The 23,904-nt window shown below is 36.1% G+C and overlaps 1 protein-coding gene across 2 annotated transcripts in view; it reads right to left on the bottom strand.

The window, feature by feature from the left end:
* RNF128 (ring finger protein 128) overlaps positions 1 to 23,904 on the bottom strand; it is a 91,213-nt gene that overhangs the window by 11,405 nt on the left and 55,904 nt on the right. For both annotated transcript variants that reach the window (XM_008989720.5, XM_002763145.6), the window contains exon 2: positions 9,829 to 10,076. In XM_008989720.5, the coding sequence (XP_008987968.1) occupies positions 9,829 to 10,076 (248 nt within the window). The remainder of the gene's footprint in view (positions 1 to 9,828; positions 10,077 to 23,904) is intronic.

Genomic DNA, 23,904 nt, shown 5'->3' with positions numbered 1-23,904 from the left:
CTAGATCCTAAGAAGGAAAAGAGGTGCTAATCAAGGCACTTTAACTCCCATTTTGGAACATAATTGGGAATTAAAAGAATTCTATGATGAGACTTAATTTCAGCACAAATATCTTCCCTTCTATTTTGTTACTTGCAAGATAATAATAGAGTGACAGTGAGCAAAGGCACACTTAGGATCTTTAGATTACCAAGCCCGACATCTAATCAGACAGAGAAGAAAACTGATGCTCAAAGAGGACAAATGTCTTGCTGGAAATATCAGAGCTAGTGTCAGCTCCACTGAAACCCAGAGTTACATCAAGTCAGCTATCTGTTTTGACTGAAGCTTGGAACAGCAAGCTAGTACTATCACTTCCTTACAATATACAGTTGTTATACAATTTAAAATAATTTTTTGTTATCCATTACCTCATTTAATCCTCACAGCAACCCCCAGAAGAAGGCAATATCCTCATTTTAGAGATGTGCAAGTGAAGGGTTGAAAACATGAAATAACTTATCCAAAAGGGAATGCAGCATCTAAATAATAGAACTGGTACTGGAACTCTGCTCTTCATATTCTAAGAGTCCATTACAATATAACCATGCATAACTCTGCTGTCTTTCGACGTTTTTCAAGCTCCTGGATTCTCGGGTCTGTCAAACTGTGGCAATCCTTCCACCTGTATACCTACAGGGTCCTGGCCCCGGCCCAGACACCTACACTTCACTACTTTCTTTTCGCAAAAATCATGAGTCAGTTAGATATTGAGAGGAGAAAAATGCAAATGAGAAAAAATAGAGCCAGCAAGAAGAAAAGGGAAAAAATGTAACATAGTTGATGATGTCTTTCACAATCATTTTGTCCTTTGTCCTGAAAGCAATTCTAATTTAGGTTTAGGCAACAAGCTGCATAACACAGTTAGGGGAAAGCTCTCATAAGGAAGTGATAACTCTCTAGGGTGTTTACTTTATTCAGTCTATATAGTCTGATTTCTAATTGCAAAATATTCCTTTCAATACAATATAAATGTCTTAAGCTCCAGTGTTAACGCTTATCAATTTATTAGGAATTAATGTCGAATATATAACTTTCTTAATTATAGCCAAGACTATAATGCTGATTAATTTGAAGTGTGGGGTCAAAGGGAAACTTTGTATGTAATGTCTGAGTCTATGCCCAGGAGAACAGTAGAACTTGCATTAAGATCAATGCAAGAAAATGATGGTGGGGGGAGAACACACACAAAAAAAATAGGGCCAAATCCAAAACGCCAGAAGACACTAGGCAAGAGACTTAATTATAAAGGATCTCTAAAATATTTGCAGCATAGCATAAACTAATGGTTAACAAAGCAGCCTCAGAATAAAACTGTGTTTAAAAGAAAAATTTAAATATTTCAATAGCTCCTTCTGGGCTTATATAAAGAAAAGATACTTTCTTTAAATATGGATGCAAGACAAGTGATTTTAGTAAAAAGCACCAACTGTATTTTTAGAGCTTAAAAGCAAGTCACTCCCAAAACTGCCTTAAGATATTCAAGATAGTACTCATGATATTTCACTATGACACTGATAGCAAGAGTTCTGAGATGCATGCCTCCCTCTAAAAAACTGAAATATGAGAATAGTATTAGGACTGAGTAGATTATATTCAATACATATGTTTGAACAACATTATGTCAACTTTTGCCCAAATATACCTCGACATTTAAAGACAATATGCCCCATGTGGACTGTAATTTATCTTACTCCTTAAACAGAATTTCAAGAATGTATCTGATTATACAAATTACATTGGATACTTTCCCCTTTTCTAATGCCTTGCTACCTGATCAGAATTACCTTAGTTTATAAATTCCAATAATACATTGCTTCCACCTCTTATCTTGTTCAGTAATTGTATTATCAATGTTCCTTTCTGTCCTATTAGATTGTGAGTAGCTGGAGGTCTGGGCCTTAGTCACTTAGAAAAAAATTCCCTAGTTGCTAGAGTTTGCTCAAAAACTATTTTCTGAATTTAGAAAATATAAACAGACTTTCTTGATTTTCTCATGTGAGACACTTATTTCAATTATTAAAATCCTCTACTCTATTAAGTTTGAGAAAAGAAAGGTTTAAACATTAATTGAGCCTTTACCATGTGTCAGGTTCTAAGCTTTTTACATGTGCCATCTTGTTTAATAATTAACAACATTGTGAAATGGCTATTTTGATATCCAAGTTTTATAGACAAGAAAAGTAAGGTTCAGAAGCTTGACTAAAGTCCAGACAGCTGGTTAGTTTCAGAGCTGTAATTCAATTCAAGCTTAGGTTCTATGTGACTTTAAAGCCCATGATCTCGCCACTATTGTACACTGCCTCCATTGTGTAATGCAAAGAAGCCTTTAAAAAGGCTTCACATTCCTTGTGAAGAAGACAAATGAAAAAAATTAAAAAACCCATTCAAAGCAAGCAATTATCCAATCTTAAAATTCTTCTCAAATTGGCTACTTACCGTGATTTAGGGAATTTAAAAAAGCAAGTACATTATGTCAACTGCCTTTCACCTTTCCCCTCCTTGTCTTTAATCCTAAGAGATACCTGGTCTAAGAATATTTGGCAGTAGAATGGAAGACTGATTCAAAGCTGGTTGTTGGCCAATTTTTTTTAACAGAAGCTTAATGTGGCTATTCTGACTAATCAAAAGCTGCATTCACTCTACTTACTGAAGAATCTCGATTATAAGGGTCTTTTTTTTGGTTCTGAATGGGAATTTATTGGGGTTGAAGATGAAGTGTCAAACCAATTATCATTCTTTATTACAATGTTCAATTTTGAAATTATAGTGAATGCAGAGATATTCTACCCAGTTCATTGGTGTATTTATATTCAAATAGGTAAAATACAAGTTTCAGTCTGGTGATTTGTCAGCCTCATTTTTGTTTCCAGGGCATTCAGCTTTTAGCTTAACTGAAACCCACATGAATAGTATTAAGTATGTAGTCAAACCTAATTACTTGACAGGAGAGAGATACAAGCAAATTTGATTTTTCTGTACTTAAGTCACCATATTTTAAAAATAAAGATTTTCATAAAAAATTGGCTTAGAGTTTTAACACAGATATTTAAGATCAAGAATTACAGTAAGAGGATTCTTTTTCTCAGATATATTCCTAGGAACAAAATAGAAGTTTGAGTCATGTGGCTGTGTAAGTATATGAAAACTGAAAGAAATCCATTTTATTCAACACAAGCTTATCCGTAATATTTGACTGAAAGTACTCCTACAGGTAAGAGGAGGTGCAGGCTATGAAAAAGCTTCCTATAAATCTATGGGACTACAGATGAGAGGATAAATAAGAGTGCAGACCACACCCATGAAGAACATCACTGTGGGCAGTGTAAGGAAATACACTACAAGGAAGAACTGTGAAGAAAGGGGGAATTTCACTCAGTAGATAGGTTAGAGCTCAGATTATAGCATTTTTTTGAAGAAATGCGATTAACACCCTTTAGAATTTGTGGTATAACTGTAAGTTTGTATCCTTTGACCAACATCTCCCCATTTCCTCAACACACACCCCCACCCCAGCAACCACTTCTCTGTTTTCTGCTTCTAGTTCAAAATTTTAGATGAATAGATCCTGAGGATCTAATATATAGCATAGTTTTCTTGAAATTTGCTAAGAGGGTAGATCTTAAGCATCCTCACCCACTGTAGTGTGGATAGATGTGTTAATTAATTTATGTTAATCATTTTACAATTAATATGTATATCAAATCAACCCATTGTACACCTTGAATATATACAAATTTTATTTGTCAATTATACTTCAATAAAGCTGGAAAAAGAATTAGTGATATAAATATAAAATTAGAGTAAGTGAATATATAAAAATCCTGAGACCGTTATACAAGCTTTCTTTTGTTTAGTGAGAAAGTCAGAAGAAAGACTATAAAACGAAGTCCCATTTAGACAAGGATTTAATCTGCTCTTCATATTCAAGAGTGGAAATTCTCATGATTTCTGTAAAAAACCCTGAACTACTCTAAAATGTAGGCAGAAATGGATACATACATGTAAGCATATCAACCACAAATGTATATATGTTGATAGTGGTACAGTGTGCAGGTACTTAATTCCAGCTATTTTCGTGTACTGTGGAGTAGAGAAAACTTAATGTAACCAGAAATAGTTTAGATAATTTTTAGTAATGCTTTAAGTTGAAGGACAGATTTTAAAATATTAATGTAGCCTAGTCCCTTCTCATCTGAGAATACACAGGAGTGCTCTTTCTCTCTGGCAGCAAACTACAGAAATGTATGGCATATCTCTGCCCAGTGAGCCAATTTGAGTGTTAGGGTCCAAGACTTAAATGAAGGGACTGCTTACTAGGTGCATCCTTCTAGCAACTGGTTATGTTGCCTGAAACTCAGGACCCCAACAATGAAACTAGGGTATCAGCAATCTTGATTGTTGTGAAAAGCAACTCTGACAGGCTGGCACAACATGGTGCATTGTTCCAGGTGCATATAACGAAATTATCAATTGCTAACATAAAGAACACTTTGAAAGCCACATCCCCAAGGTTGGCCAGGGGCAATCATGGTTCCCTTGGGGACATGCAAGGAGTAAGCAACTACATCTGTTATGTTACCTTTTTCCTCACAATCCATTCTGTTGGTCAAAGCCTTTTTATAATAAAACTTTCAGTACAGTAACTATTAGTATGGTATTTATATGTTATCATTTCAGTTAGTATGGTAATCAGTACAGTTTCTATATAGTAACTATACAGTTAGCATAGTATTTATATACAGTATACTGTATATAGTATACAGTTGACCCTTGAACAACATGGCAGTTATGGGCACTGACCACAATGCAGCCAAGACTCCATGTATAGCTTTTGACTCCCTCCAAAATTAACTACTAATAGTCTACTGTTGTCTGGAAGCCTTACTGATAACCTAAACAGTAATTAATATGTATGTTGTATGTTATATAAATCATACACTGTGTTTGTACAATAAAGTAGAGAAAAGAAAATGTTATTAAGAAAATCATAAGGAAGAAAACAATATATATATTTAAAGACAGGGTCTCACTGTCACCCAGGCTGGAGTGTAGTGGTATGATCTCGGCTCCTGTAACCTCTGCCTCCCAAGTGATTCTCCCACCTCAGACTCTCAAGTAGCTGGGACTACAGGTGCACAGTCACTGTGCCCAGCTAATTTTTCTATTATTTGCAGGGACAGGGTTTTGCCATGTTGCACAGGCTGGTCTCAAACTCCTGGGCTCAAGTGGTCCACCTGCCTTGGCCTCCCAAAGTGCTGCTATGACAGGTGTGAGAGAAAATATATTTTCTCTTCACTAAGTGGACATGGATCATCACAAAGGTCTGCATCGTTCTTCCTCCACATTCACTAGGCTGGGAAGGAGGAAAAAGATATATTGGCCTTACTGCCTCAGGGGTGGCAGAAGTGGAAGAATATCCATGTATAAGTGGATTCATGTGGTTGAAACCCAAGTTGTTAAAGGTCAACCGTATATACTGTTCAGTTAGCACAGCATTTACATATAAGGTGCCATATGAACAACATAAGTATATCTAATACTTGCAGAAGCCAACAAGGAGTAGAAACAGGCTCAAAGGAACAATTCATCCAGTTTATAAGACCGTCACAAGCATCTTTACATTGTTATACCAATTTAATTATCAATTTATTCCTTTGATCTATGACCACTTGAACTTTGTGATAAATTTGCAAAGAGGTATGCAATATAGTAATCCACTAAATCATTCTAATTCTTCTTCATGCCAGTCACTCTACCTTGGTATCACACTGTGAGGAGTTTTAGTTCAATTTCTCAAATAAATTTGATTAGCATGTGATTTGTTTATATAAGATAGTTGAATTTTACTAACAATACCAGTATTATACCATATCAGAATATGGTTATGGTACAGTTTGGTTTGGTTACAACAAAATCCGGAAATGTCACAGAAATATTTATTAAACCTTCCTAGAAGAATTAGCCTTTGCCCGTATACCAGATACGATGAGAAACAAATGCTGTCTCCAGTGGCAATTATTCTGTCATTTCTATGTTCCATGTTACCTGGGGACAAAACCAATCATTTGTCTCAACTTACATTATTATAAAGTTATAGGTTATGGTTAACTTTGTACAGCAAGGCCATTTCCCTACCCTGAGAGTACATGGGTACCATTCAGTATTAGTTCTATTCCTACTAGCCTTATTTTGGTCCATCCTTTGGTCAAGATCAGCCAGAAATCAGCAGTGCAAGTTGCAATTTTATCAAAAAAATCCATGAATTTGGGGATCTGCATGTGTCTCAAAGATTCTCTGCCTGAGCTTTCACAGCTAAAAATGAAAAGCCATTACCCCCATGGCTACTTAGGGCTCACTTTAAAGTAAAATAGTTAATAGACTCTGTTGTGTTAGAACATATTTTCTTCCCCAATATTGATTCCTAGCATTCCCTAGCATTATGTGTTAGATCTGTGTGATCATTTTGTCAAAGCTTTATGACCTTTCCAAGCGGATTCCCATTCTTTTCCCTCCTCTTGGAAGATGATTTCCTTATAATCTGTCTATTTCAGTTAGTAATCCTTTTCTGAAAGTCACTCTTCATTAAACGTAAATTCAGCTTTTCCCATTATAGCCAGGTCAGCTCCTATTTCACCTACCTATAGGTCTCTTTTGTTTCACTGGTCAGTGTTTAATCCAGCAGATGCATTGTTGTTATTGAGTATTAACTGCTTGAATACAGTTAGGATACATGTACTGTACCCCAAAATGTTTGGTAACCCATGCTACAGTCAAGTGTTTAGGGATCACTCCCAAATGTAATTTAATCTGTGTATGCCATAAGGTTTCCCATAATATTTCTTGTCTCAAGTTAGGGTTGTTCCTGGCAGGGACACAAATCTAGCTTATAAGGTCTAATATGTTATTTTCATTTATAATCCGTTAATACATTTTTGTTCTGTTTAAAAACTTTGTATGTACAATATAGGGATGATATGTGTTCTTACACATCACACTGCCACAGATCAGGCTATTCCATCTAAGACTCATCTGAGCATTCAGCCATCAGAATTTATGGTTACACAGTTATCAGTTGCCTGACATTATATACCATGTATCATAACCTTCAGAAGGAAGAACTTCTTGAATATATTAAATTTGCCTAACATTCTAATAAAGGCAAATTTCCATAACTCAACTTCATCAACATTTCTATCAGTAAAATGGAAATAAAACAGTTAAATGTTTAGTGATAGTTATAATCAGCATATGCGTTAAGTGCTACCTTTTAAAAATTAAAACTAAGTCATTAAAATTAAATATATAAATGACCTTCTAGCGCCCTCAAATATTTATAAGCTAAAAGGATTATCAGCCGTATATTTAATCTTTTAGTCCCAAAAGGACAAAAAGATATAGTCCATTAAGTAATTTTTAAAAGTCCCTTCAAAAGCCTTCTCCAATAGATGAGAAGTTTTAATGCTATTCTTGACAATTTCTACAGAGGTTAATTTTCATAAAATGTATTATAAACTATGAAAATGAAATAAGTGAGGAGAACAGAGCTAAATGTCCAATGAAGCTCTTTAACACCAGGCAAATTTCTTTATAAGCCTTATTATTTTCTGATGGGGTCTAATGCCATGTTAATAAATTTATTATAGCTCTGAGAATAAAGAAACACATATCCCACCATGAACATATGCAAACCAAACACTCTTGTCATTGTAATTATAACCTTTGAGTAGTTTGTCACACTGGACGCCAATTTCCTTCCAGCCTTGCAGATAAAAACAGCACAATATACAAATGTCAAATATTAACACAGTGTGAAAATACTGAGTGGCCTGGCACAGGAATTTTAAACGTCTTTTTGACCGTAGCCAGTATCAGGCTGAACCCGCCACCAATGTGATAAGCTGCTTCTCTAAGCAGAAGGATAGAAGTCAATTAACTTTAAACATTGAGATAACCATCACTTATTACCATATGCTGGTATCTAATCTTTATGAAGTTTTTATAACAACATTTTAATTTCTCATCTGTTCCTAAATTCAATTAACTTTCTTGCTATATAAAAATCCTAACTGGTCCCTCCGCCCCCCAAATAGATTGAGTTCTTTTCACTTATTGGAGAAAGATTACATGAAGTGGCCAGAAATTAACTGCCTTGAGGGAAACTTCTCAGTACATATCAAAAATTTATTTTCATCTGAAAACATTAAATCCCTACTGAGCTTTCTAAAGAAGTGTCACACCATACTGCTGTTACACTCAGAATACCTGAAAGGAGGAGGAGGTAAGAAATCATGGTGGCTTTGACTGCATGGAAGCAATGGAGGTGATAAGAAATAATCAAATTATGGATATATAATGAAGGTAGAAATAACAAGATTTGCTGTTAGAGTTTACATGGGAGGTGAGAGAAAACAAGGGAATAAAGACCAACTTCAGGGTTTTTGGCCTGGGGTCAAGAGAAAATCTTTTGAAAATGGGAGGAATAATACTATGTTTGCGTGTTGATGGAAAAGATCCAGAGGAGAGGGAGAAATTGTTAAAGTAGGAGAGTGAGAGCAGAAAATTTCTGGAGTGACGTCGTTGAGTATACAAAAGGGAAAAAGAATCCTGTACATGAGTGAAAGAGTTAGCCTTTGCCAAGGAACAGTTCATCCATAATAACAGAAGACAAGGCAGAGGAATAGGATAGACTCAGATGCAGATAGATGAGAATACGTAGAATTATTATTGATGGCTTCAATTTTCTCAGTAAAATAAGATACAAATTGAGAGCAAAGCTGGAGGAGGTGCTGGAGAAAGGGAAAGGAACACATATGTTTAGTCAACAGTAGGAGAGTAAATGGCCAAGAAAACATAGTGTGATTCATTGGTAGCATTAAGGACCCACTCTGAATTTATGGTCACGAATTTAAAGTGAGATCAGTCAGTACAGCTGGAAACACTTTTCTGATACTTCAGATTTAACCAGGGCTGGATTTGTTTTGCCAGCAACTATAACAAAGAGAAAGAAGGGCCAAGGGAACCGAAGATGTATGCATGTGAGTGACCATGGAATTTAAACTGGGGAAGGAGAGATGTAAGGGTATCAGGGGGCTGAGGGGGACAGTTTAATGGTGGCAGGATCAATGCCATCCAACAACAGGTACTTTACTGTTCAATAATGCTTTGGTGCTTTTGCTCTGTTATTTCTATACCTTGTACCTTTTTATACACTGTTATAATATGGTAGGAACTATTAATATTTGACTCTGTTTGGAGCCTAACAGCATATCATGCACAATTAGATCTTCTAACCTGTCTTCTCATAACATTCAGCCCAGTTTCTCTTCTCAGCCCCACCCCTACATGCAAATACACACATACACATAAAATAATAGTGGTTACCTTTCGGCAATGCCTATAGTTATATTGCTATATCAGGTTTTAGGTGGCTTTTTTTTCCTATTTAGTTTCTAATGTCCTAATTTTCTACATTAAGCGTGGAATGTTTTTGTAATTTAGAAAAATGTTTATTTAAAAGAACATATATATTTATACCCATATATGATTAAGTCCTGGCTGTGATCTCTAACGGAGTGTTAGAAGACTTAATCAGGCTGGATTAAGTTCTTTGACAAACATAGAAAATAAAACATTTGAGAAGAGCTGATGCACTTTTAAAAACGACCAGATTTCATAAAACATATGCAGAGATCATTGTCTAGCAATTAAAATGTATTAAAATGCATGACCCCAAAACAATTAGAACAGTGATTTTTTTTAATATTGGAAGAAAATACCATTACAAACCTGCTTCCTGCTTTGAGCTCTTGCATTCCGTAGTCTTCGAGCAGAATAAAAGATAAAATAGCCCACAGTTGCAGCCGTAATAATAAAAAAGGACACGGAAACAAAAAAAATTGAATAGTGATTCACCCAAGGGCCATGTTTTTTCCCTACTTCTATGACCATTGTCACTTGTATGCCTCTTTGAATAGATTGTAGAATTTTCGTGCCTTTCAGATTGCCGATCATGATTGCAACAATGTCTCCTGCACCTGTGAAAGAAAACAAATTCAGTTTTAGTTTGGTGAAACATTCTCTTTTTTTTTTTTTTTTTTTTTTGAGACGGAGTTTCTCTCTTGTTATTCTCTTGTTATCCAGGCTGGAGTGCAATGGCGCGATCTCCGCTCACTGCAACCTCCACCTCCTGGGTTCAAGCAACTCTCCTGCCTCAGCCTCCTGAGTAGCTGGGACTACAGGCATGTGCCACCATGCCCAGCTAATTTTTGTATTTTTAGTAGAGACGGGGTTTGGTGAAACATTCTTAGTATACAAACCCAATTGCTAATACAAATTTAAATGGGTCTCAATGAGACAAAGGAAGGATACTCATTCTTTCAATTAACATTTTTGAGCACCTACTATCTATATAAAAGTTGTAGGCTATAGAAACATGTATGAGATTTGGTTAGTGATCTTAAGGAACTCATAATTAAGTAAGGAAGCTACAACAAACCCCTTCCCCTCCTCAGATTAACTATCTATTTTTCAACAGCGTTGCCTTTGAGACCCAATTTGCAGCTTATATGAAGGCTTGCTTAAAGACAAATAGTCCCCCAAATTGTAGAAAATAGGACTTACATTATAGGGAACCTAAGACTTGGGAAATACAGACATATTTCCCAATTTATGAAGTGATAAATTATCTCATGAGCTCACTACTAACATGTATAATGATTTACATATCGGGATAGTAATTTGAGCCAAACAATGTTTACAAACTCAAATGTGCAACCTAAACATATGCCCATGATGTACCATTTTTCTATATCCTCAAAAGCAATATCAAACTTGCTCAAGGTGTTCTAAGAATTTACATGGACCTAATCAGGTTAGCAATGAAGATAACATATAGAAATGTACATTTCTATTCACTACCAGTTAAAGACAAGCAAGCCTAAAATCAGACGAATCTTATTGCTAGAGGTTTAATTATTTATAATGTCTACCCTCTACTACCAATAATGTAAGTTTTGTGGAAAAAAATAAAGTATGGAAGGTATCCTTCCCAATGTTGTAAGAATGTCAGATTGCTCATGCTATTCCAATGCTTATCAAGGTTTATATTCCTTCTAGTTTATATGACCTAAGACCAATAATCTTAAGCAAAAGAATAGCACTTGTTGAATGTTAAGGTAGAACCAACCAGAGAAACCTCCCACTGACATTAAGTTAAGGTGCTAATCTAGGTTAATGATCAAACTCCAATCTGGAATAAATACATCTACACACATACAACTCTATAAGGACCTTTAGATTTGAATTTAAATACAAAAATATTGAATGTCTGAATTGTAGACACCCTCAGTTGTATCTTCTTCCAATATCAGTATATGACCCAAATATCCCTTATGGGTCTGGAGGTAATTTTGCCAGAGAGTGGCCCTTTTTTTCTATTTATTTGGGGACTTTAAATTTTTAGCTATGGCACTGAAATCACAGAAATTATTTGTCTTTTCTCTAATAGCCATCTCTAAGGAAAATATTAAAATAGTATTCACAGTTTTAATTTTCAAATTAAGAGTACAAAACTTAAATGGCAATGTACATAGTAAAATTATTACTCAAGTAATCCCTTAAATGTATTGTCCTCAGTAGCCAAAGTTTCCAAAAGATGAGGCCAAAAATAAAAAATCTCATAGTATGCTAAGATTCTCTCTTTATTTCAAGTTATTAATTTAAAAATTTCATTCAAAGGATTTTATTACAGGTCCTTAATGTTCCAAAAGACACTATTTTTACATGATAGCAATTTAGTTAAGCCCTTTTATAACTCTACTGACTCGTGTAATCATTCAGTTTGATAGAGGTTAATGACTCACCTTGTTCTCTTTACACCAGGAAATTATCAAAAACGATGGGGAGTGAAGGAGTCTGAAATGTAGAGACCCTCTGTTGTATCTTCTTCCAATATCAGTATATGACCCAAATATCCCTTATGGGTCTGGAGGTAACTTTGCCAGAGACTGGCCCTTTTTCCTATTTATCTGGAGGCTTTAAATGTTTAGCTATGGCACTAAATTCAAAGAAATTATTTGTCTTTTCTCTAACAGCCACCTCTCAGGAAAATGCATGGTAATAAAGTTGTGACTAATTATATAATGTAGCAGTCATTTCATTTTTTTCTTTTAGAACATATGGGGTATGAGGCAGGGGTGGATACTCAGGAACATACTGGCCATTGTTGTCAGATGAAGGTTAAAAAACAAAACAAAAAACAAGGATAGGCAAGAAATGTACATTGTCTACATATTAGGAACAATGCTGTGTTTCAGTCCTCACAATATATATTCACACATGCTATATACAGTCCAACTACTAAAAAACTGGAATTAGCTTTCTAGTCATATAAAAGACCTATTTCTAAGCATTTTGATACTTGCCACACGCTTGCAAGTATCTGTAAACTGTTCCCCTTCCCCTGTTCTCAATCGCAGTTAACAATGTAACAACCCTTCCAGTCACCTGGTTTAGTAACCTCGGAATCATGTTTGAATCTACACTGCTCACCTAATCGGTCATGCAGATTCTATCTACTTTCTTGGTGTCTCCATTATCAGATCTTTCTATTCCTGCTGTCTTAATATAGACCCTCATAATTTCTTTGAAATAGAGTACTGAAACTATTTCAGTAACCTGCTAGCTGGTCATCCTATATCCAGTCCCTCCCTTAAAGTTTCATTAGAGTTGACCTTCCTGTTTGACATTTGCCATAACTTGGTTGAATCATGCCTCTTCCTCTGCCCAGGAGTCTTTGGTGGCTCCTAATTACTCATTACAGTCTGACTCGTGGGCCTAACATGTAAAGCCTTGTGTGATCTGATCTGAACTGATCTTGCCAGTTTGATATATTTCCACTATGTCCCCACCTCATGAGTACTCAGATATAGCCACATGGGACCATTGTAATTCACTTTTCTTAACTCTTTGTTCGCTCTGATCCTTCTGCCTAAAATCCCCGATATTTTCTCTGTCACCCCCTCCTCCTCTGCTTATCTATGTATTACTTAAGTCCCAGTTCAAATGGTGCTTCTATATGGGTTCTTCAAGCTCCAAGTGAGAAAATAGATGCTCTGTCTTTGATTCCCTGTCACTTGGTTTCTAACCTCTATCTAGTACTGCCTTTTGCTTTGCATCTCAATTGTTATGTCTCTCTAAATTGAGCCTTTTTAAAATTTTGGGCAGAGTCTTTTTTTTTAAACCCTTAGTTTTAAAATTTGTAATTGACACATAATTGTATATATTTATAGGATACAATGTGATTGTCAATATAAGTATACTATATAGTATAATAATCGAATGGGAGCAATTACCATATCCATCACATTGACCATTTTTCATTTATTTGTGGTGGCATCATTCAAAATCTTCTCTTCTAGTTATCTTGAAATATATACTACATTGATATTTACTATAGTCACCCTACTGTGTAAAAAAACACCAAACCATATTCTTCCTAATTGTGACTTTTTACACATTGACCAACCTCTCTCCATCCTTCCCTACCCCATACCCTCCCCAGCTTCTGGTAACCACTATTCCATTCTTTACTTCAAAGAAAACAACTTTTGAAATTTGTAAAACTTATATTTTAGGCTCAAGAGCACATGTGTTTGTTATATAGGCAAATTGTGTGTCACAGGGTTTGTGTACAGATTATTTCATCATCCAGGTAATAAGCATAGTGCCTGATAGGGAGTTTTTTGATTCTCACCCTTCTTCCTCCATCCACCCTCAAGTAGGCCCTGGTGTTTGTCCTTCCCTTCTTTGTGTCCATATGTACTCAGTGTTTAGCTCCCACTTATACATGAGCACACGTGGCATTTGGTTTTCTGTTCCTGTGTTTGTTCACTTAGGATAATGGCCTCCACCTCCATCCATGTGGCTGCAAAGGACATGATCTCATTCTTTTTTATGGCTGTGAAATATTTCATGGTGTATTTGCACCACATTTTCTTTATTCAGTCTACCATTGATGGGCATTTAGGTGGATTCTCTGACTTTGCTATTGTAAATAGTGCTGTGGTGAACATATATGTGCATGTGTCTTTATGGTAGAATGATTTATATTCCTTTGGGTATATACCCAATAATGGGATTGCTGGGTCAAATGACAATTCTGCTTTGAGTGTTTCGAGAAATCAGCAAACTGCTTTCCACAATGGCCGAACTAATTTACATTCCCATGAGCAGTGTATAAGCGTTCCATTTTCTCTAAAACTTGTTAACATCTGTTATTTTTTGACTTTTTACTACAGCCATACTGATTGGTGAGAAATGGTATTGCATTGTGATTTTGATTGATATGTCTCTAGTGATTAGTAATATTCAACAATTTTTCATATGTTTCATTTATTGGCTGCATGTATGTCTTCTTTTGAAAAATGTCTGTTCATGTCCTTTGCCCAGTTTTAAGGGGGTTGCTGGATTTTTGCTTGTCAATTTGTTTAAATTACAGATTTTGGATATCAGACCTTTGCTGGATACATAGTGTGCAAATATTTTTTCCCATTCTGTAGGTTGTCTGTTTACTCTGTTGATAGTTTCTTTTGCTAAGCAAAAACTTTTTAGTTAAATTAGCTTGTATTTGTCAACTTTTGTTTTTGTTTTTGCTTTTGTTGCAATTGCTTTTGGGACTTAATTTTCTCCAGGTTCATCCACACTGCTGCAAATGACAGGATTTGATGCTTTTTAAAGGCTGAATAGTATTTCATTGTATATATGTATGGTTTTTTTTACATACGTTCATCCATTGATAAATACTTAGGTTGATTCTGTATCTTTGCTGTTGAAAATATTGCTGAAATAAACATGGGAGGGCAGATATCTCTTGGACATACTGATAATTGTATTTTTATTTATTTGTTTGTTTAGTTTTTTTATTGAGATAGAGTCTCACTCAGTTGCCCAGTCTAGAGTGCAGTAGCATGATCTCGGCTTCAAGCAATTCTCCTGCCTCAGCCTCCTGAGTCGCTGGGATTATAGGTGCATGCCCCCATGCCTGGCTAATTTTTGTATTATTAGTAGAAAGGTGGTTTCATCGTGTTGGTCAGGCTGGTCTTGAACTCCTAACCTTGTGATTCGCCCACCTCGGCCTCCCAAAGTGCTTGGATTACAGGCGTGAGCCACTGCACCTTGCGTGTTTTTATTTTTTAAAGGACTTTCCATACTGTTATCCATAATGGCTGTACTAATTTCCATCCCTACTAACAGTATATAAGAGTTTCCTTTTCTACACATCCTTGCCAATATTTGTTTGTTTTTTGTCTTTTTTTAATATAGCCATCCTAACTGGAGTGAAGTGACATCACACTGCAGTTTTTATTTGCATTTTCCTGATGTGGTGACGTTGAATATTTTTTCATGTAACTGTTGGCTATTTGTATGCTTCTTTTAAGAACTGTCTATTCAGGTCTTTGGTCCACTTTAAAATCAGATTATTTATTGTTTTGCTATTGAATTGTTTGAGTTAACAGTTTCTTAATGACAGTAATGCCTTTATCTGCTATTCTTAGGAATTCGATGTTCCATAAAAGTAAAATTTACAGGTAACAAAAGGTTTTACACAAAAACTTAGTTGTAACGATTTTGAATGAACACTCTAAAAAGTAATCTATATTGTCCTAAATTTGTTTTTAATTCTTTTTATAAAATTTTCAGTTTTTATGGGTGCACGTCAGGTGTATATATTTCTGGGTTACATGAGATATTTTGTTACAGACATCCATTTTGTAATAATCACATCAGGGTAAATGGGATATCCATCACTTCAAGCATTTTTAATTTCTTTGTGTTACAAACATTCCAGTTATGCTTTTAGTTATTTAAAAATGTACATTAATTTGTTGTTGACTGCAGTCACCTTTATGTGCTATCAAATGCTAGGTCTTATTCATTCTATCTAACTACATTTTTGTGCCCAGTAATAATCTCCAATTTCCCTCTACCCTCCTCTACCCTTCCCAGCCTCTGGTAACCATCCTTCTAATATCTATCTCAAATTGTTTAAAATTTTAGCTCTCACAAATGAGTGGAAAACATGCGAGGTTTGTCTTTCTGTGCCTGGCTTATTTCACTTAACCTAATAATACTCCAGTTCCATCCATGTTGCTGCAAATGACAGGATCTTGTTCTTCTTTGTGGCTGAATAGTACTTCCTTGTGTGTAAGTACCACATTTTCCTTATCCATTTGTCTCTTGGTGGACACTTAGGTTGCTTCCAAATAATGGTTATTTGGAATACTGCTGCAGTAAACACAGGAGTGTAGACATCTCTTTGATATCCTGATATCCTTTCTTTTGGGTATATACCTAGCAGTGGGATTGCTGGATTATATGGTAATTCTACTTTTAGTTTTTTGAAGAACCTCCATACTGTTCTACAAAGTGGCTGTAGTAAGTTACATTCCCACCAAGAATGTATGAGGGTCCCCTTTTCTCCACATCCTTGCCAGCATTCATTATTGCCTGACTCTGATTAAAACCCATTTTAAGTGTGGTGAGATAATATCTCAGTGTAATCTTTATTTCATTTCTCTGATGTTCAGTGCTATTGGGCACCTTTTCATATACCTGTTTGCCTTTTGTATGTCTTCTCTTGAGAAATGCCTTTTGTATATCTTCTCGAGAAATGTCTATTCAAACCTTTAGTCCATTTTTAATCAGATTATTAGGTATTTTCTTATTCAGTGATTTTGGCTTCTTACATATTGTGGTTATCAATCCCTTGTCAGATGAATAGTTTGCAAATATTTTCTCCCATTCTATGGGTAGTCTCTTCATTTTGCTGATTGTTTTATTTGCTGGCAGAAGCTTTTTAGCTTGATGTGATCGATCCCCTTTGTTCATTTTTACTTTGGTTACCTGTGCTTGTGGTAGGGTATTGCTCAAGTAATCTGTGCTCAGTCCATTGTTCTGGAGAGTTTTCCCAAAGTTTTCTTTAGCAGTTTCATAGTTTGAGGTCTTAGATTTAAGCCTTTATTCCATTTTGATTTGATTTTTGTATACGGTGGGAGATAAGGGTCTAGTTTCATTCTTCTGCATATGGATATACAGTTTTGCCAACAGCATTAATTTCAGAGCCCATCTTTTCCCCAATGTATGTTCTTGGCACCTTTGTTGAAAATAAGTTCACTGTGAATGTATAGATTTATTTCTGAATTCTCTATTATTTTCCTTTGGTCTATGTGTCTGTATTTATGCCAGTACCATGTTTCTTTGGTTATATAACTGTGTAGTATAATTTAAAGTCAGGTAATATGTTTCCTCCAATTTTGCTCTTTTTACTTAGGATGGCTTTGGCTCTTCTGGGTCTTCTGTGGTTTCATATAAATTCTAGATTTCTTTTCTATTTATGTGAATGATGTATTGGTATGATATTTTAATAGGTATTGCACTGAATCTATAGATTGCATTGGGTAGTATGAACATTTTAATAAAATCGAAACTTCCAATTCATCAACATAGAATATCTTTACATTTTTTTGGTGCCATCTTCAATTTCTTACATCATTGTTTTACAGTTCTCATTGTAGAGCTCTTTTCTTTGGTTAGGTTTCTTCCTAGGTAGTTTATTTTATTTGTAGTTATTGTAAATGGGAATACTTTCTTGATTTCTTTTTCAGATTGTTTGCTGTTGGCATATAGCAATATTACTGATTTATATATGTTGATTTTGTATCCTGCAGCTTTACTGAATTTATCAGTTCTAATAGTTTTTTTGGTGCATCCTTTAGATTTTTACAACTATAAGATTGTATTACCTGCAAACAAGGATAATTTGACTTTTTCCTTTCCAATTCTGTTGCCCTTCTTTCTCTTGTCTGATTTCTCTTGCTAGGACCTCCAGTACTGTGTTGCATAAAGTGGTAAAAGTTGGTATCCCTCTCCTGTTCCAGATATTAGAGGAAAGGCTTTCAGTTTTATCCTATTCAATATGATACTAAGCTGTGGATCTGTCACATATAGCTTTTATCACAATGAGGTATGTTCCTTGCATACAGAGATTTTTTTAGGATTTTTAATCATGAGAGGATGTTGAATTTTATGAAATGATTTTCAGCATCAATTGGAATTATATGCATTCTGTCTTTCATTCTGTTGATAGGGTAGGACATTGATTGATTTGTGTATGTTGAAATATCCTTGCATGCCTAGGATAAATCCCACTTAGTCATGATCAATGACCTCATTAATGTGTTGCTGAATTTGTTTTGTTAATATTTGGATGAGGTTTTGCATTAATGTTCATCAGAGAGACTTGCCTGTAGTTTCCTTTTTTTTTTCCTTTCTTTCTTTTTTTTGATATGTCTTTGTTTGGTTTTGGTTTCAGGGTAATACTGGCTTCACAGGATGAGTCTGGAAGTATTCCTTCCTGCTCTGTTTTTCAGAATCGTTTCAGTAGGGTTGGCATTAGTTCTTCTTTAAACGTATAGTAAAAATCAGCAGTGAAGTCATTGAGTCCCAGGCTTTTCTTTACTGGGGGACTCTTTATCATGGCTTTCATCTCATTACTTGTTATTGATCTCTTCAGGTTTTAGATTTCTTCCTGATCCAATCATGGAAGTCCTAACTATTTGGAATGCTGAGGTGGAAGAATCCCTTCAAGCCTGGTAGGTTTAGGCTGCAGTGAGCCAAGATCATGCCACCAAACTCCAGCTGGGGCAACAGAGTGAGACCTTATTTCAAAAAAAGAAAAAAAAGATTTGTTTTGTGGCTTAACATATGGTTTATCCTTGAGAATGATCCATGTGCCAAAGAGACAATTGTGTCTTCTGCAGCTGTTGGATAAAATGTTCTGTAAACATCTATTAGGTCAATTTGTTCTATACCACAACATTAAGTGTGATATTTCTTTGTTAATTTTCTGTCTAGATGATTTGTCCAACGTTGAAAGTGGGGTATTGAAGTCTCCAGCTATTATTGTTTCAGGGTCTCTATCCCTCTTTTTAGTTAGGGTAATATTTGCTGTATATATCTGGGTGCTCCAGTGTTGAGTTCATATATATACTTGTTCTACCTTCTTGCTGGATTGACCCTCTTACTATTATATAATGACCTTCTTTGTCTCTTTTCATAGTTTTTGTCTTGAGATCTACTTTGTGTGATGTAAGTATAGCTGCTCAGTTTTGTTATTTTCTATTTGGATGGAATATCTTTTTCCATCTTTTAATATTCAGTCTATGTGTGTCTTTAGAAGTAAAGTGTGTTTCTTATAGAGAGCAGCTAGTTGGGGCTTTTTAATGCATTCAGCTTTTCAACGTCTTTTGATTGAAAAGTTTATTCTATTTACATTCAATGTTATTATTGTTAAGTAAGTTCTTACTCCCTTGCCATTTTATTATTTGTTTTCTGGTTGTTTTGTAATCTTATCTTCCTCTTTTTTTCCTCTCTCTCTCTCTCTTTTTTTGTGAAGGTGATTTTCTCTGGTGGTATGTTTTAATTTCTTGGTTTTTATTTCAGGTGCATCTACTGTAGGTTTGTTGATTTGAGGCTACCATGAATGTTATAGATAACATCTTATATTCCATTATTTCAAACTGATGACAACAGTGATTGCAAAAACAAACAAACAAACAAGCAAAGAGAAAACTAACTGAAACTATAACTTTATCCCCTCCTTGGCTTTTTATCTTTTTATTGTTTCTATTCATATCTTATTGTACTGTCCATGTCTTCAAAACTTGCAGTTATTATTTTTGATAGTTTCATCTCTTAGTCTTCCTACTCAAGGTATGAGTAGTTCACATATCACAATTACAGTGTTATAATATTACTCCTTTGAATATGCTTTGTACCTCGATCTCTCTACCTCCTCTTTAAGGCAAACTCTTAGATCTGTACTTCTGAAACTATTTTCTAGATGTTGTAGGTGTGCTTCATTCTATTTTATTCTTTTTTTGTCACCTCTGACTGTGCATTTTCAAATATCCCCTCTTCAAGCTCAATAATTTTTTTCTTCTGCTTGATCAGTTCTGCTGTTGAAAGACTCTGATGCATTCTTCAGTATATCAATTTCATTTTTCAGCTTCTGAATTTATGCTTGATTTTTTAAAAAGTATTTCAATCTCTTTGTTCAATTTATCTGATAGAATTCTGAATTCCTTCTCTGGGTTACGTGAATTTCGCTGAGCTTCCTCAGAACAGCTATTTTGAATTTTGTCTAAAAGCTCACATATCTCTGTTACTCTGTGATTGGTCACTGGTTCCTTTTTTAGTTCATTTTCTGAGGAAATGTTTTCCTGGACAGTCTGAATGCTTGTAGATATTTGTTGGTGCTTGTGCACTTAAGAGTTAGGTATTATAATCTTCACAGTCTGGGCTTGTTTATACCTGTGCTTCTTGAGAATACTTTTTAAGTATTCAAATTGCATTGAGTGTTGTGATCTAAGTCTTTGGACACTATAGCCATATCCGCATTAGGGGCACCCCAAGCTCAGTAACGCTGTGGCTCTTGCACACTAAGAGAGATACTGCCTTGGTGGTCTTGGGTAAAATCCAGGAGGATTCCCGGGGTTACCGGGCAGAATGTCTTGTTCTCCTCCCTTACTTCCCTCAAACAAAAGGAGTCTCTCTTGCCATGCTGTGCTGCCTGGAGTTGGGGGAGAGGTGATGCAAGCATCCCTGTGGCCACCACCACTGGGAATGAGCTGCGTTAGAACAGAAACCAGCATAGTTCTGGGTTTTGCCCAAGGCCTATGGTGAGTATTGCTGTCTGTTCAAGGCCCAAGGGCTCCTTAATCAGCAGGTGGTGAATCCAGCCAGGCTTGTATCTTTCCCTTCAGGGTGGTATTGTCCCTTCTGGCCCAGGGTGGGTCTAGAAATGCTGTCTGGGAGGTAGGGCCTGGAGCCAGGAACTTGAAGAATCTATTCAGTGCTTTATTTGACTGTGGCTGAACTGGTACCCAAATTGCAAGGCAATATCCTTTTTATTTTTCACTCTCATTTCCTCAAGTGGAGGAAAGGAGTTTCTCCCTGAAGCCTTGCCCAAGGCCCATAGTGAGTACTGCTTAGCTACTAACAATGTTTATTCAAGGCTCAAGGGCTCTGTGGTCAACAGGTGATAAATTCTGACAGGACTGGGTCCTTCCCTTCAAGGCAGTGGGTTTCCTTCTGGCCCAGGTGTGTCTAGAAATGTCATCCGGGAAGTAGGGCCTGGAATGTGGGCCTCAGGACTCTGCTTAGTGCTTTATTTAACTCTGGCTAAGCTGGTATCCAAGTTTTAACACAAAGTCCACTTTACTCTTTCCTCTCCTGACAGAGCTGTGAGCTGCACTGCCTGGAGTTGGGAGAAGGGCGATGCAAACGCTTTCTTGGCCACCTGCACCTCAAGTCCTCTGGTTCTGAGCCCAGCATAGCACCACCAGGACTTGCCCCAAAATTGCAATCCTTTTGGCCTAGACTGCCTTTCAAATTTATCTAGGACCCCAAGGCACTTTAACTGGCAGTGGTGAGACTTGCCAGAGGGATGTATGATTCTCCTCTGGCTAGGGCTGGTCTAAATGCTCCCTCCATAGGTGTTGGCCCAATTCTGCCCATGTTGCTTTCCACTGTGACAGGGTAGCACTGTCCCACAATCACTGTGCTCTCCTTCCTCCAAACACACAGATTCTCTCTCTGTGCCATGCTGCACCACTAGGGGATGAAGAAGGGGTGGTGTAAGGAATTCATGACTGTCTTTCTTACCCTCTCCAGTGCCTCTTTCTTTCCTTGATATGATGTTAAACCCAGGTACCATTATTGCTCACCTGATTTTTGATTCTTATAAAGATGCTTTCTTGTGTGGGTAGTTGTTCAATTTGGCATTACTAGGGAGGGGATGATCACCAGTGGGTTTTATTTGGTCATCTTTCTCCCTGTCCTATTTTCTTAACTGGGAGATATAGACTATGATTTGTTATTGACACTGGATTATCCTTGTATGCCATTATTTAATATAGTAGTAAAATTATTTGTTTCTAAACTGTTGTAATTTTTCACTAAGGTCACAGATTTTTGGAAATGGAACAGAACTTAGTGATCAACCAGTATGACTTATTTTTGAGCTCTCACATTGTGTAATTTTTTTGAGGGAGGAAAGTTCTCACTTCAGTTTTTGCTTCTAGCAGCATCTCTCACCTCTTTTTTTGTGATGTCATGCTTCTAATATACCTTTGGCTCAGAAAAGACAATCAAGATTGGTTCTACAGAAAGAGTAAAATAAACTTCTAGAGAAAGCTTGGGGACTTCAGATTAAGTACTCTCTGTCTGGCATTTATATTGATTGCTCAGTGACATTTTTGTTTATTTCTTGAATCCTGGCTATCCTCTGGATAACTGAGGTTGCTAGATAAGATTTGTCTATAAACCAGGCCTTTAACATATTGAATCCTCACATTAACCCTATAAGGTAGGCATTGCTACTATCCCCATTAATGATAAGATTGACTAATTGCCTAGGATAACATGAGCCAGTAAGTGCAGAAATGGCACTTTGAACCCAGATAGTTTGGCTCTCATGTCTCTGCTCTTCATCATTCTACACCAGTTATCTTCAATGAAACCTAAAGCTGTTATTTAACTGTAAAAGTGAAAATTAAATAGGTATATTCATGGGTGCAGTAGTAAATGTTTAGCAATCACTCTCAGGGTTGGAGGAAGCCCTAATTTGTAGTGTGTGCCAATTTCCATGAAATACTCCCACCATAGCCACATAAATGTGGAATTGGGACAAAATGTGTACAACTGACTGAACAAGCTCACCACTGGACATTACAGATTCGAAACTTAAGTAAAATAGCTCTTTCAGTGAGTTACAAATTAAACTGCTTATTCTACTTTCCCAACTTTCTACTGAACTTACCTAGTCTTTAAAAAGCTTAACTACAAGTAAATACAATTCAAAGTTTGTAAAAATTTTACTTTGCTATTCTTTTCACTTGAGCACACCTAATTTCCTGTTTTTTTTTTTTTTTTTTAAACGAGATCTTATTCTGTTGCCCTGGCTGGAGTGCAGTGGCATGATCACAGCTCAATGTAGTCTCCACCACCCTGGTTCAAGTGATACGCCTGTCTCAGCCTCCTGAGTAGTTGGGAATACAGGTGTGCACCACCACACCTGGGTAAATTTTTATTTTGTAGAAACAGGGGTCTCATTATGTTGCTCAGGTTGATCTTAAACTTCTGGCCTCAAGCTATCCTCCCACTTTGGTCTCCCAAAGAGCTGGGATTACAGGTGTGAACTAACATGGCTGGCCTCATACTTACTCTTAAAAACTAGTAAAATTCCAAGCACATTCCCAAATTGTGTCTCTACTTGCTACTCAGTTGAAAACCACAAAATATGTACCCTGAAACTACAAAGAACAATCAAAGTTCCTTTTGTGGAACAGGAAAAAAACCCTTTTAGTGTGTGTGCTTTTTTGGGTGGTGGTGTGTGTTTCTGTTGCTACAGCAGGCCTTGCTGAGTCTCATTTTCCTTTAAGCTTTTCTCTATCTTTAAAATATTGGAAAGGGGCTTTTATAATGCTTCAGCAAATTCCAAACCTCTCAAATTAAAATTAGTGACTTTGTAAGTTATCTTTTTAAAGGATACAAAACATTCAGAACATTCAGTATGTAAAGTTAGCCATTTATTATAAGCAATATAGATGTGGTCATGTTCAGAATGTACTGTACATATTTAATCTCTCTGATTTTCAGGGTGTTAGGGAATAGAAAGTGAAGGGAACATTTAAAACATACACAGGGCCAGAAGCTTTTCTCACATTAAACAAGATTTGGAAAATGTGAAGGATGGCATGTTTTAAAGATATAATTAAAGTATAATCTTTTCCCTGGGAAAAA

The sequence above is a fragment of the Callithrix jacchus genome, chromosome X (genome assembly GCF_049354715.1).
Source record: "Callithrix jacchus isolate 240 chromosome X, calJac240_pri, whole genome shotgun sequence".
NCBI lineage: Eukaryota > Metazoa > Chordata > Mammalia > Primates > Cebidae > Callithrix > Callithrix jacchus.
The sequence above is the reverse complement of the archived record's forward strand: the minus strand, read 5'-3'. Positions and strand labels throughout refer to the sequence as shown.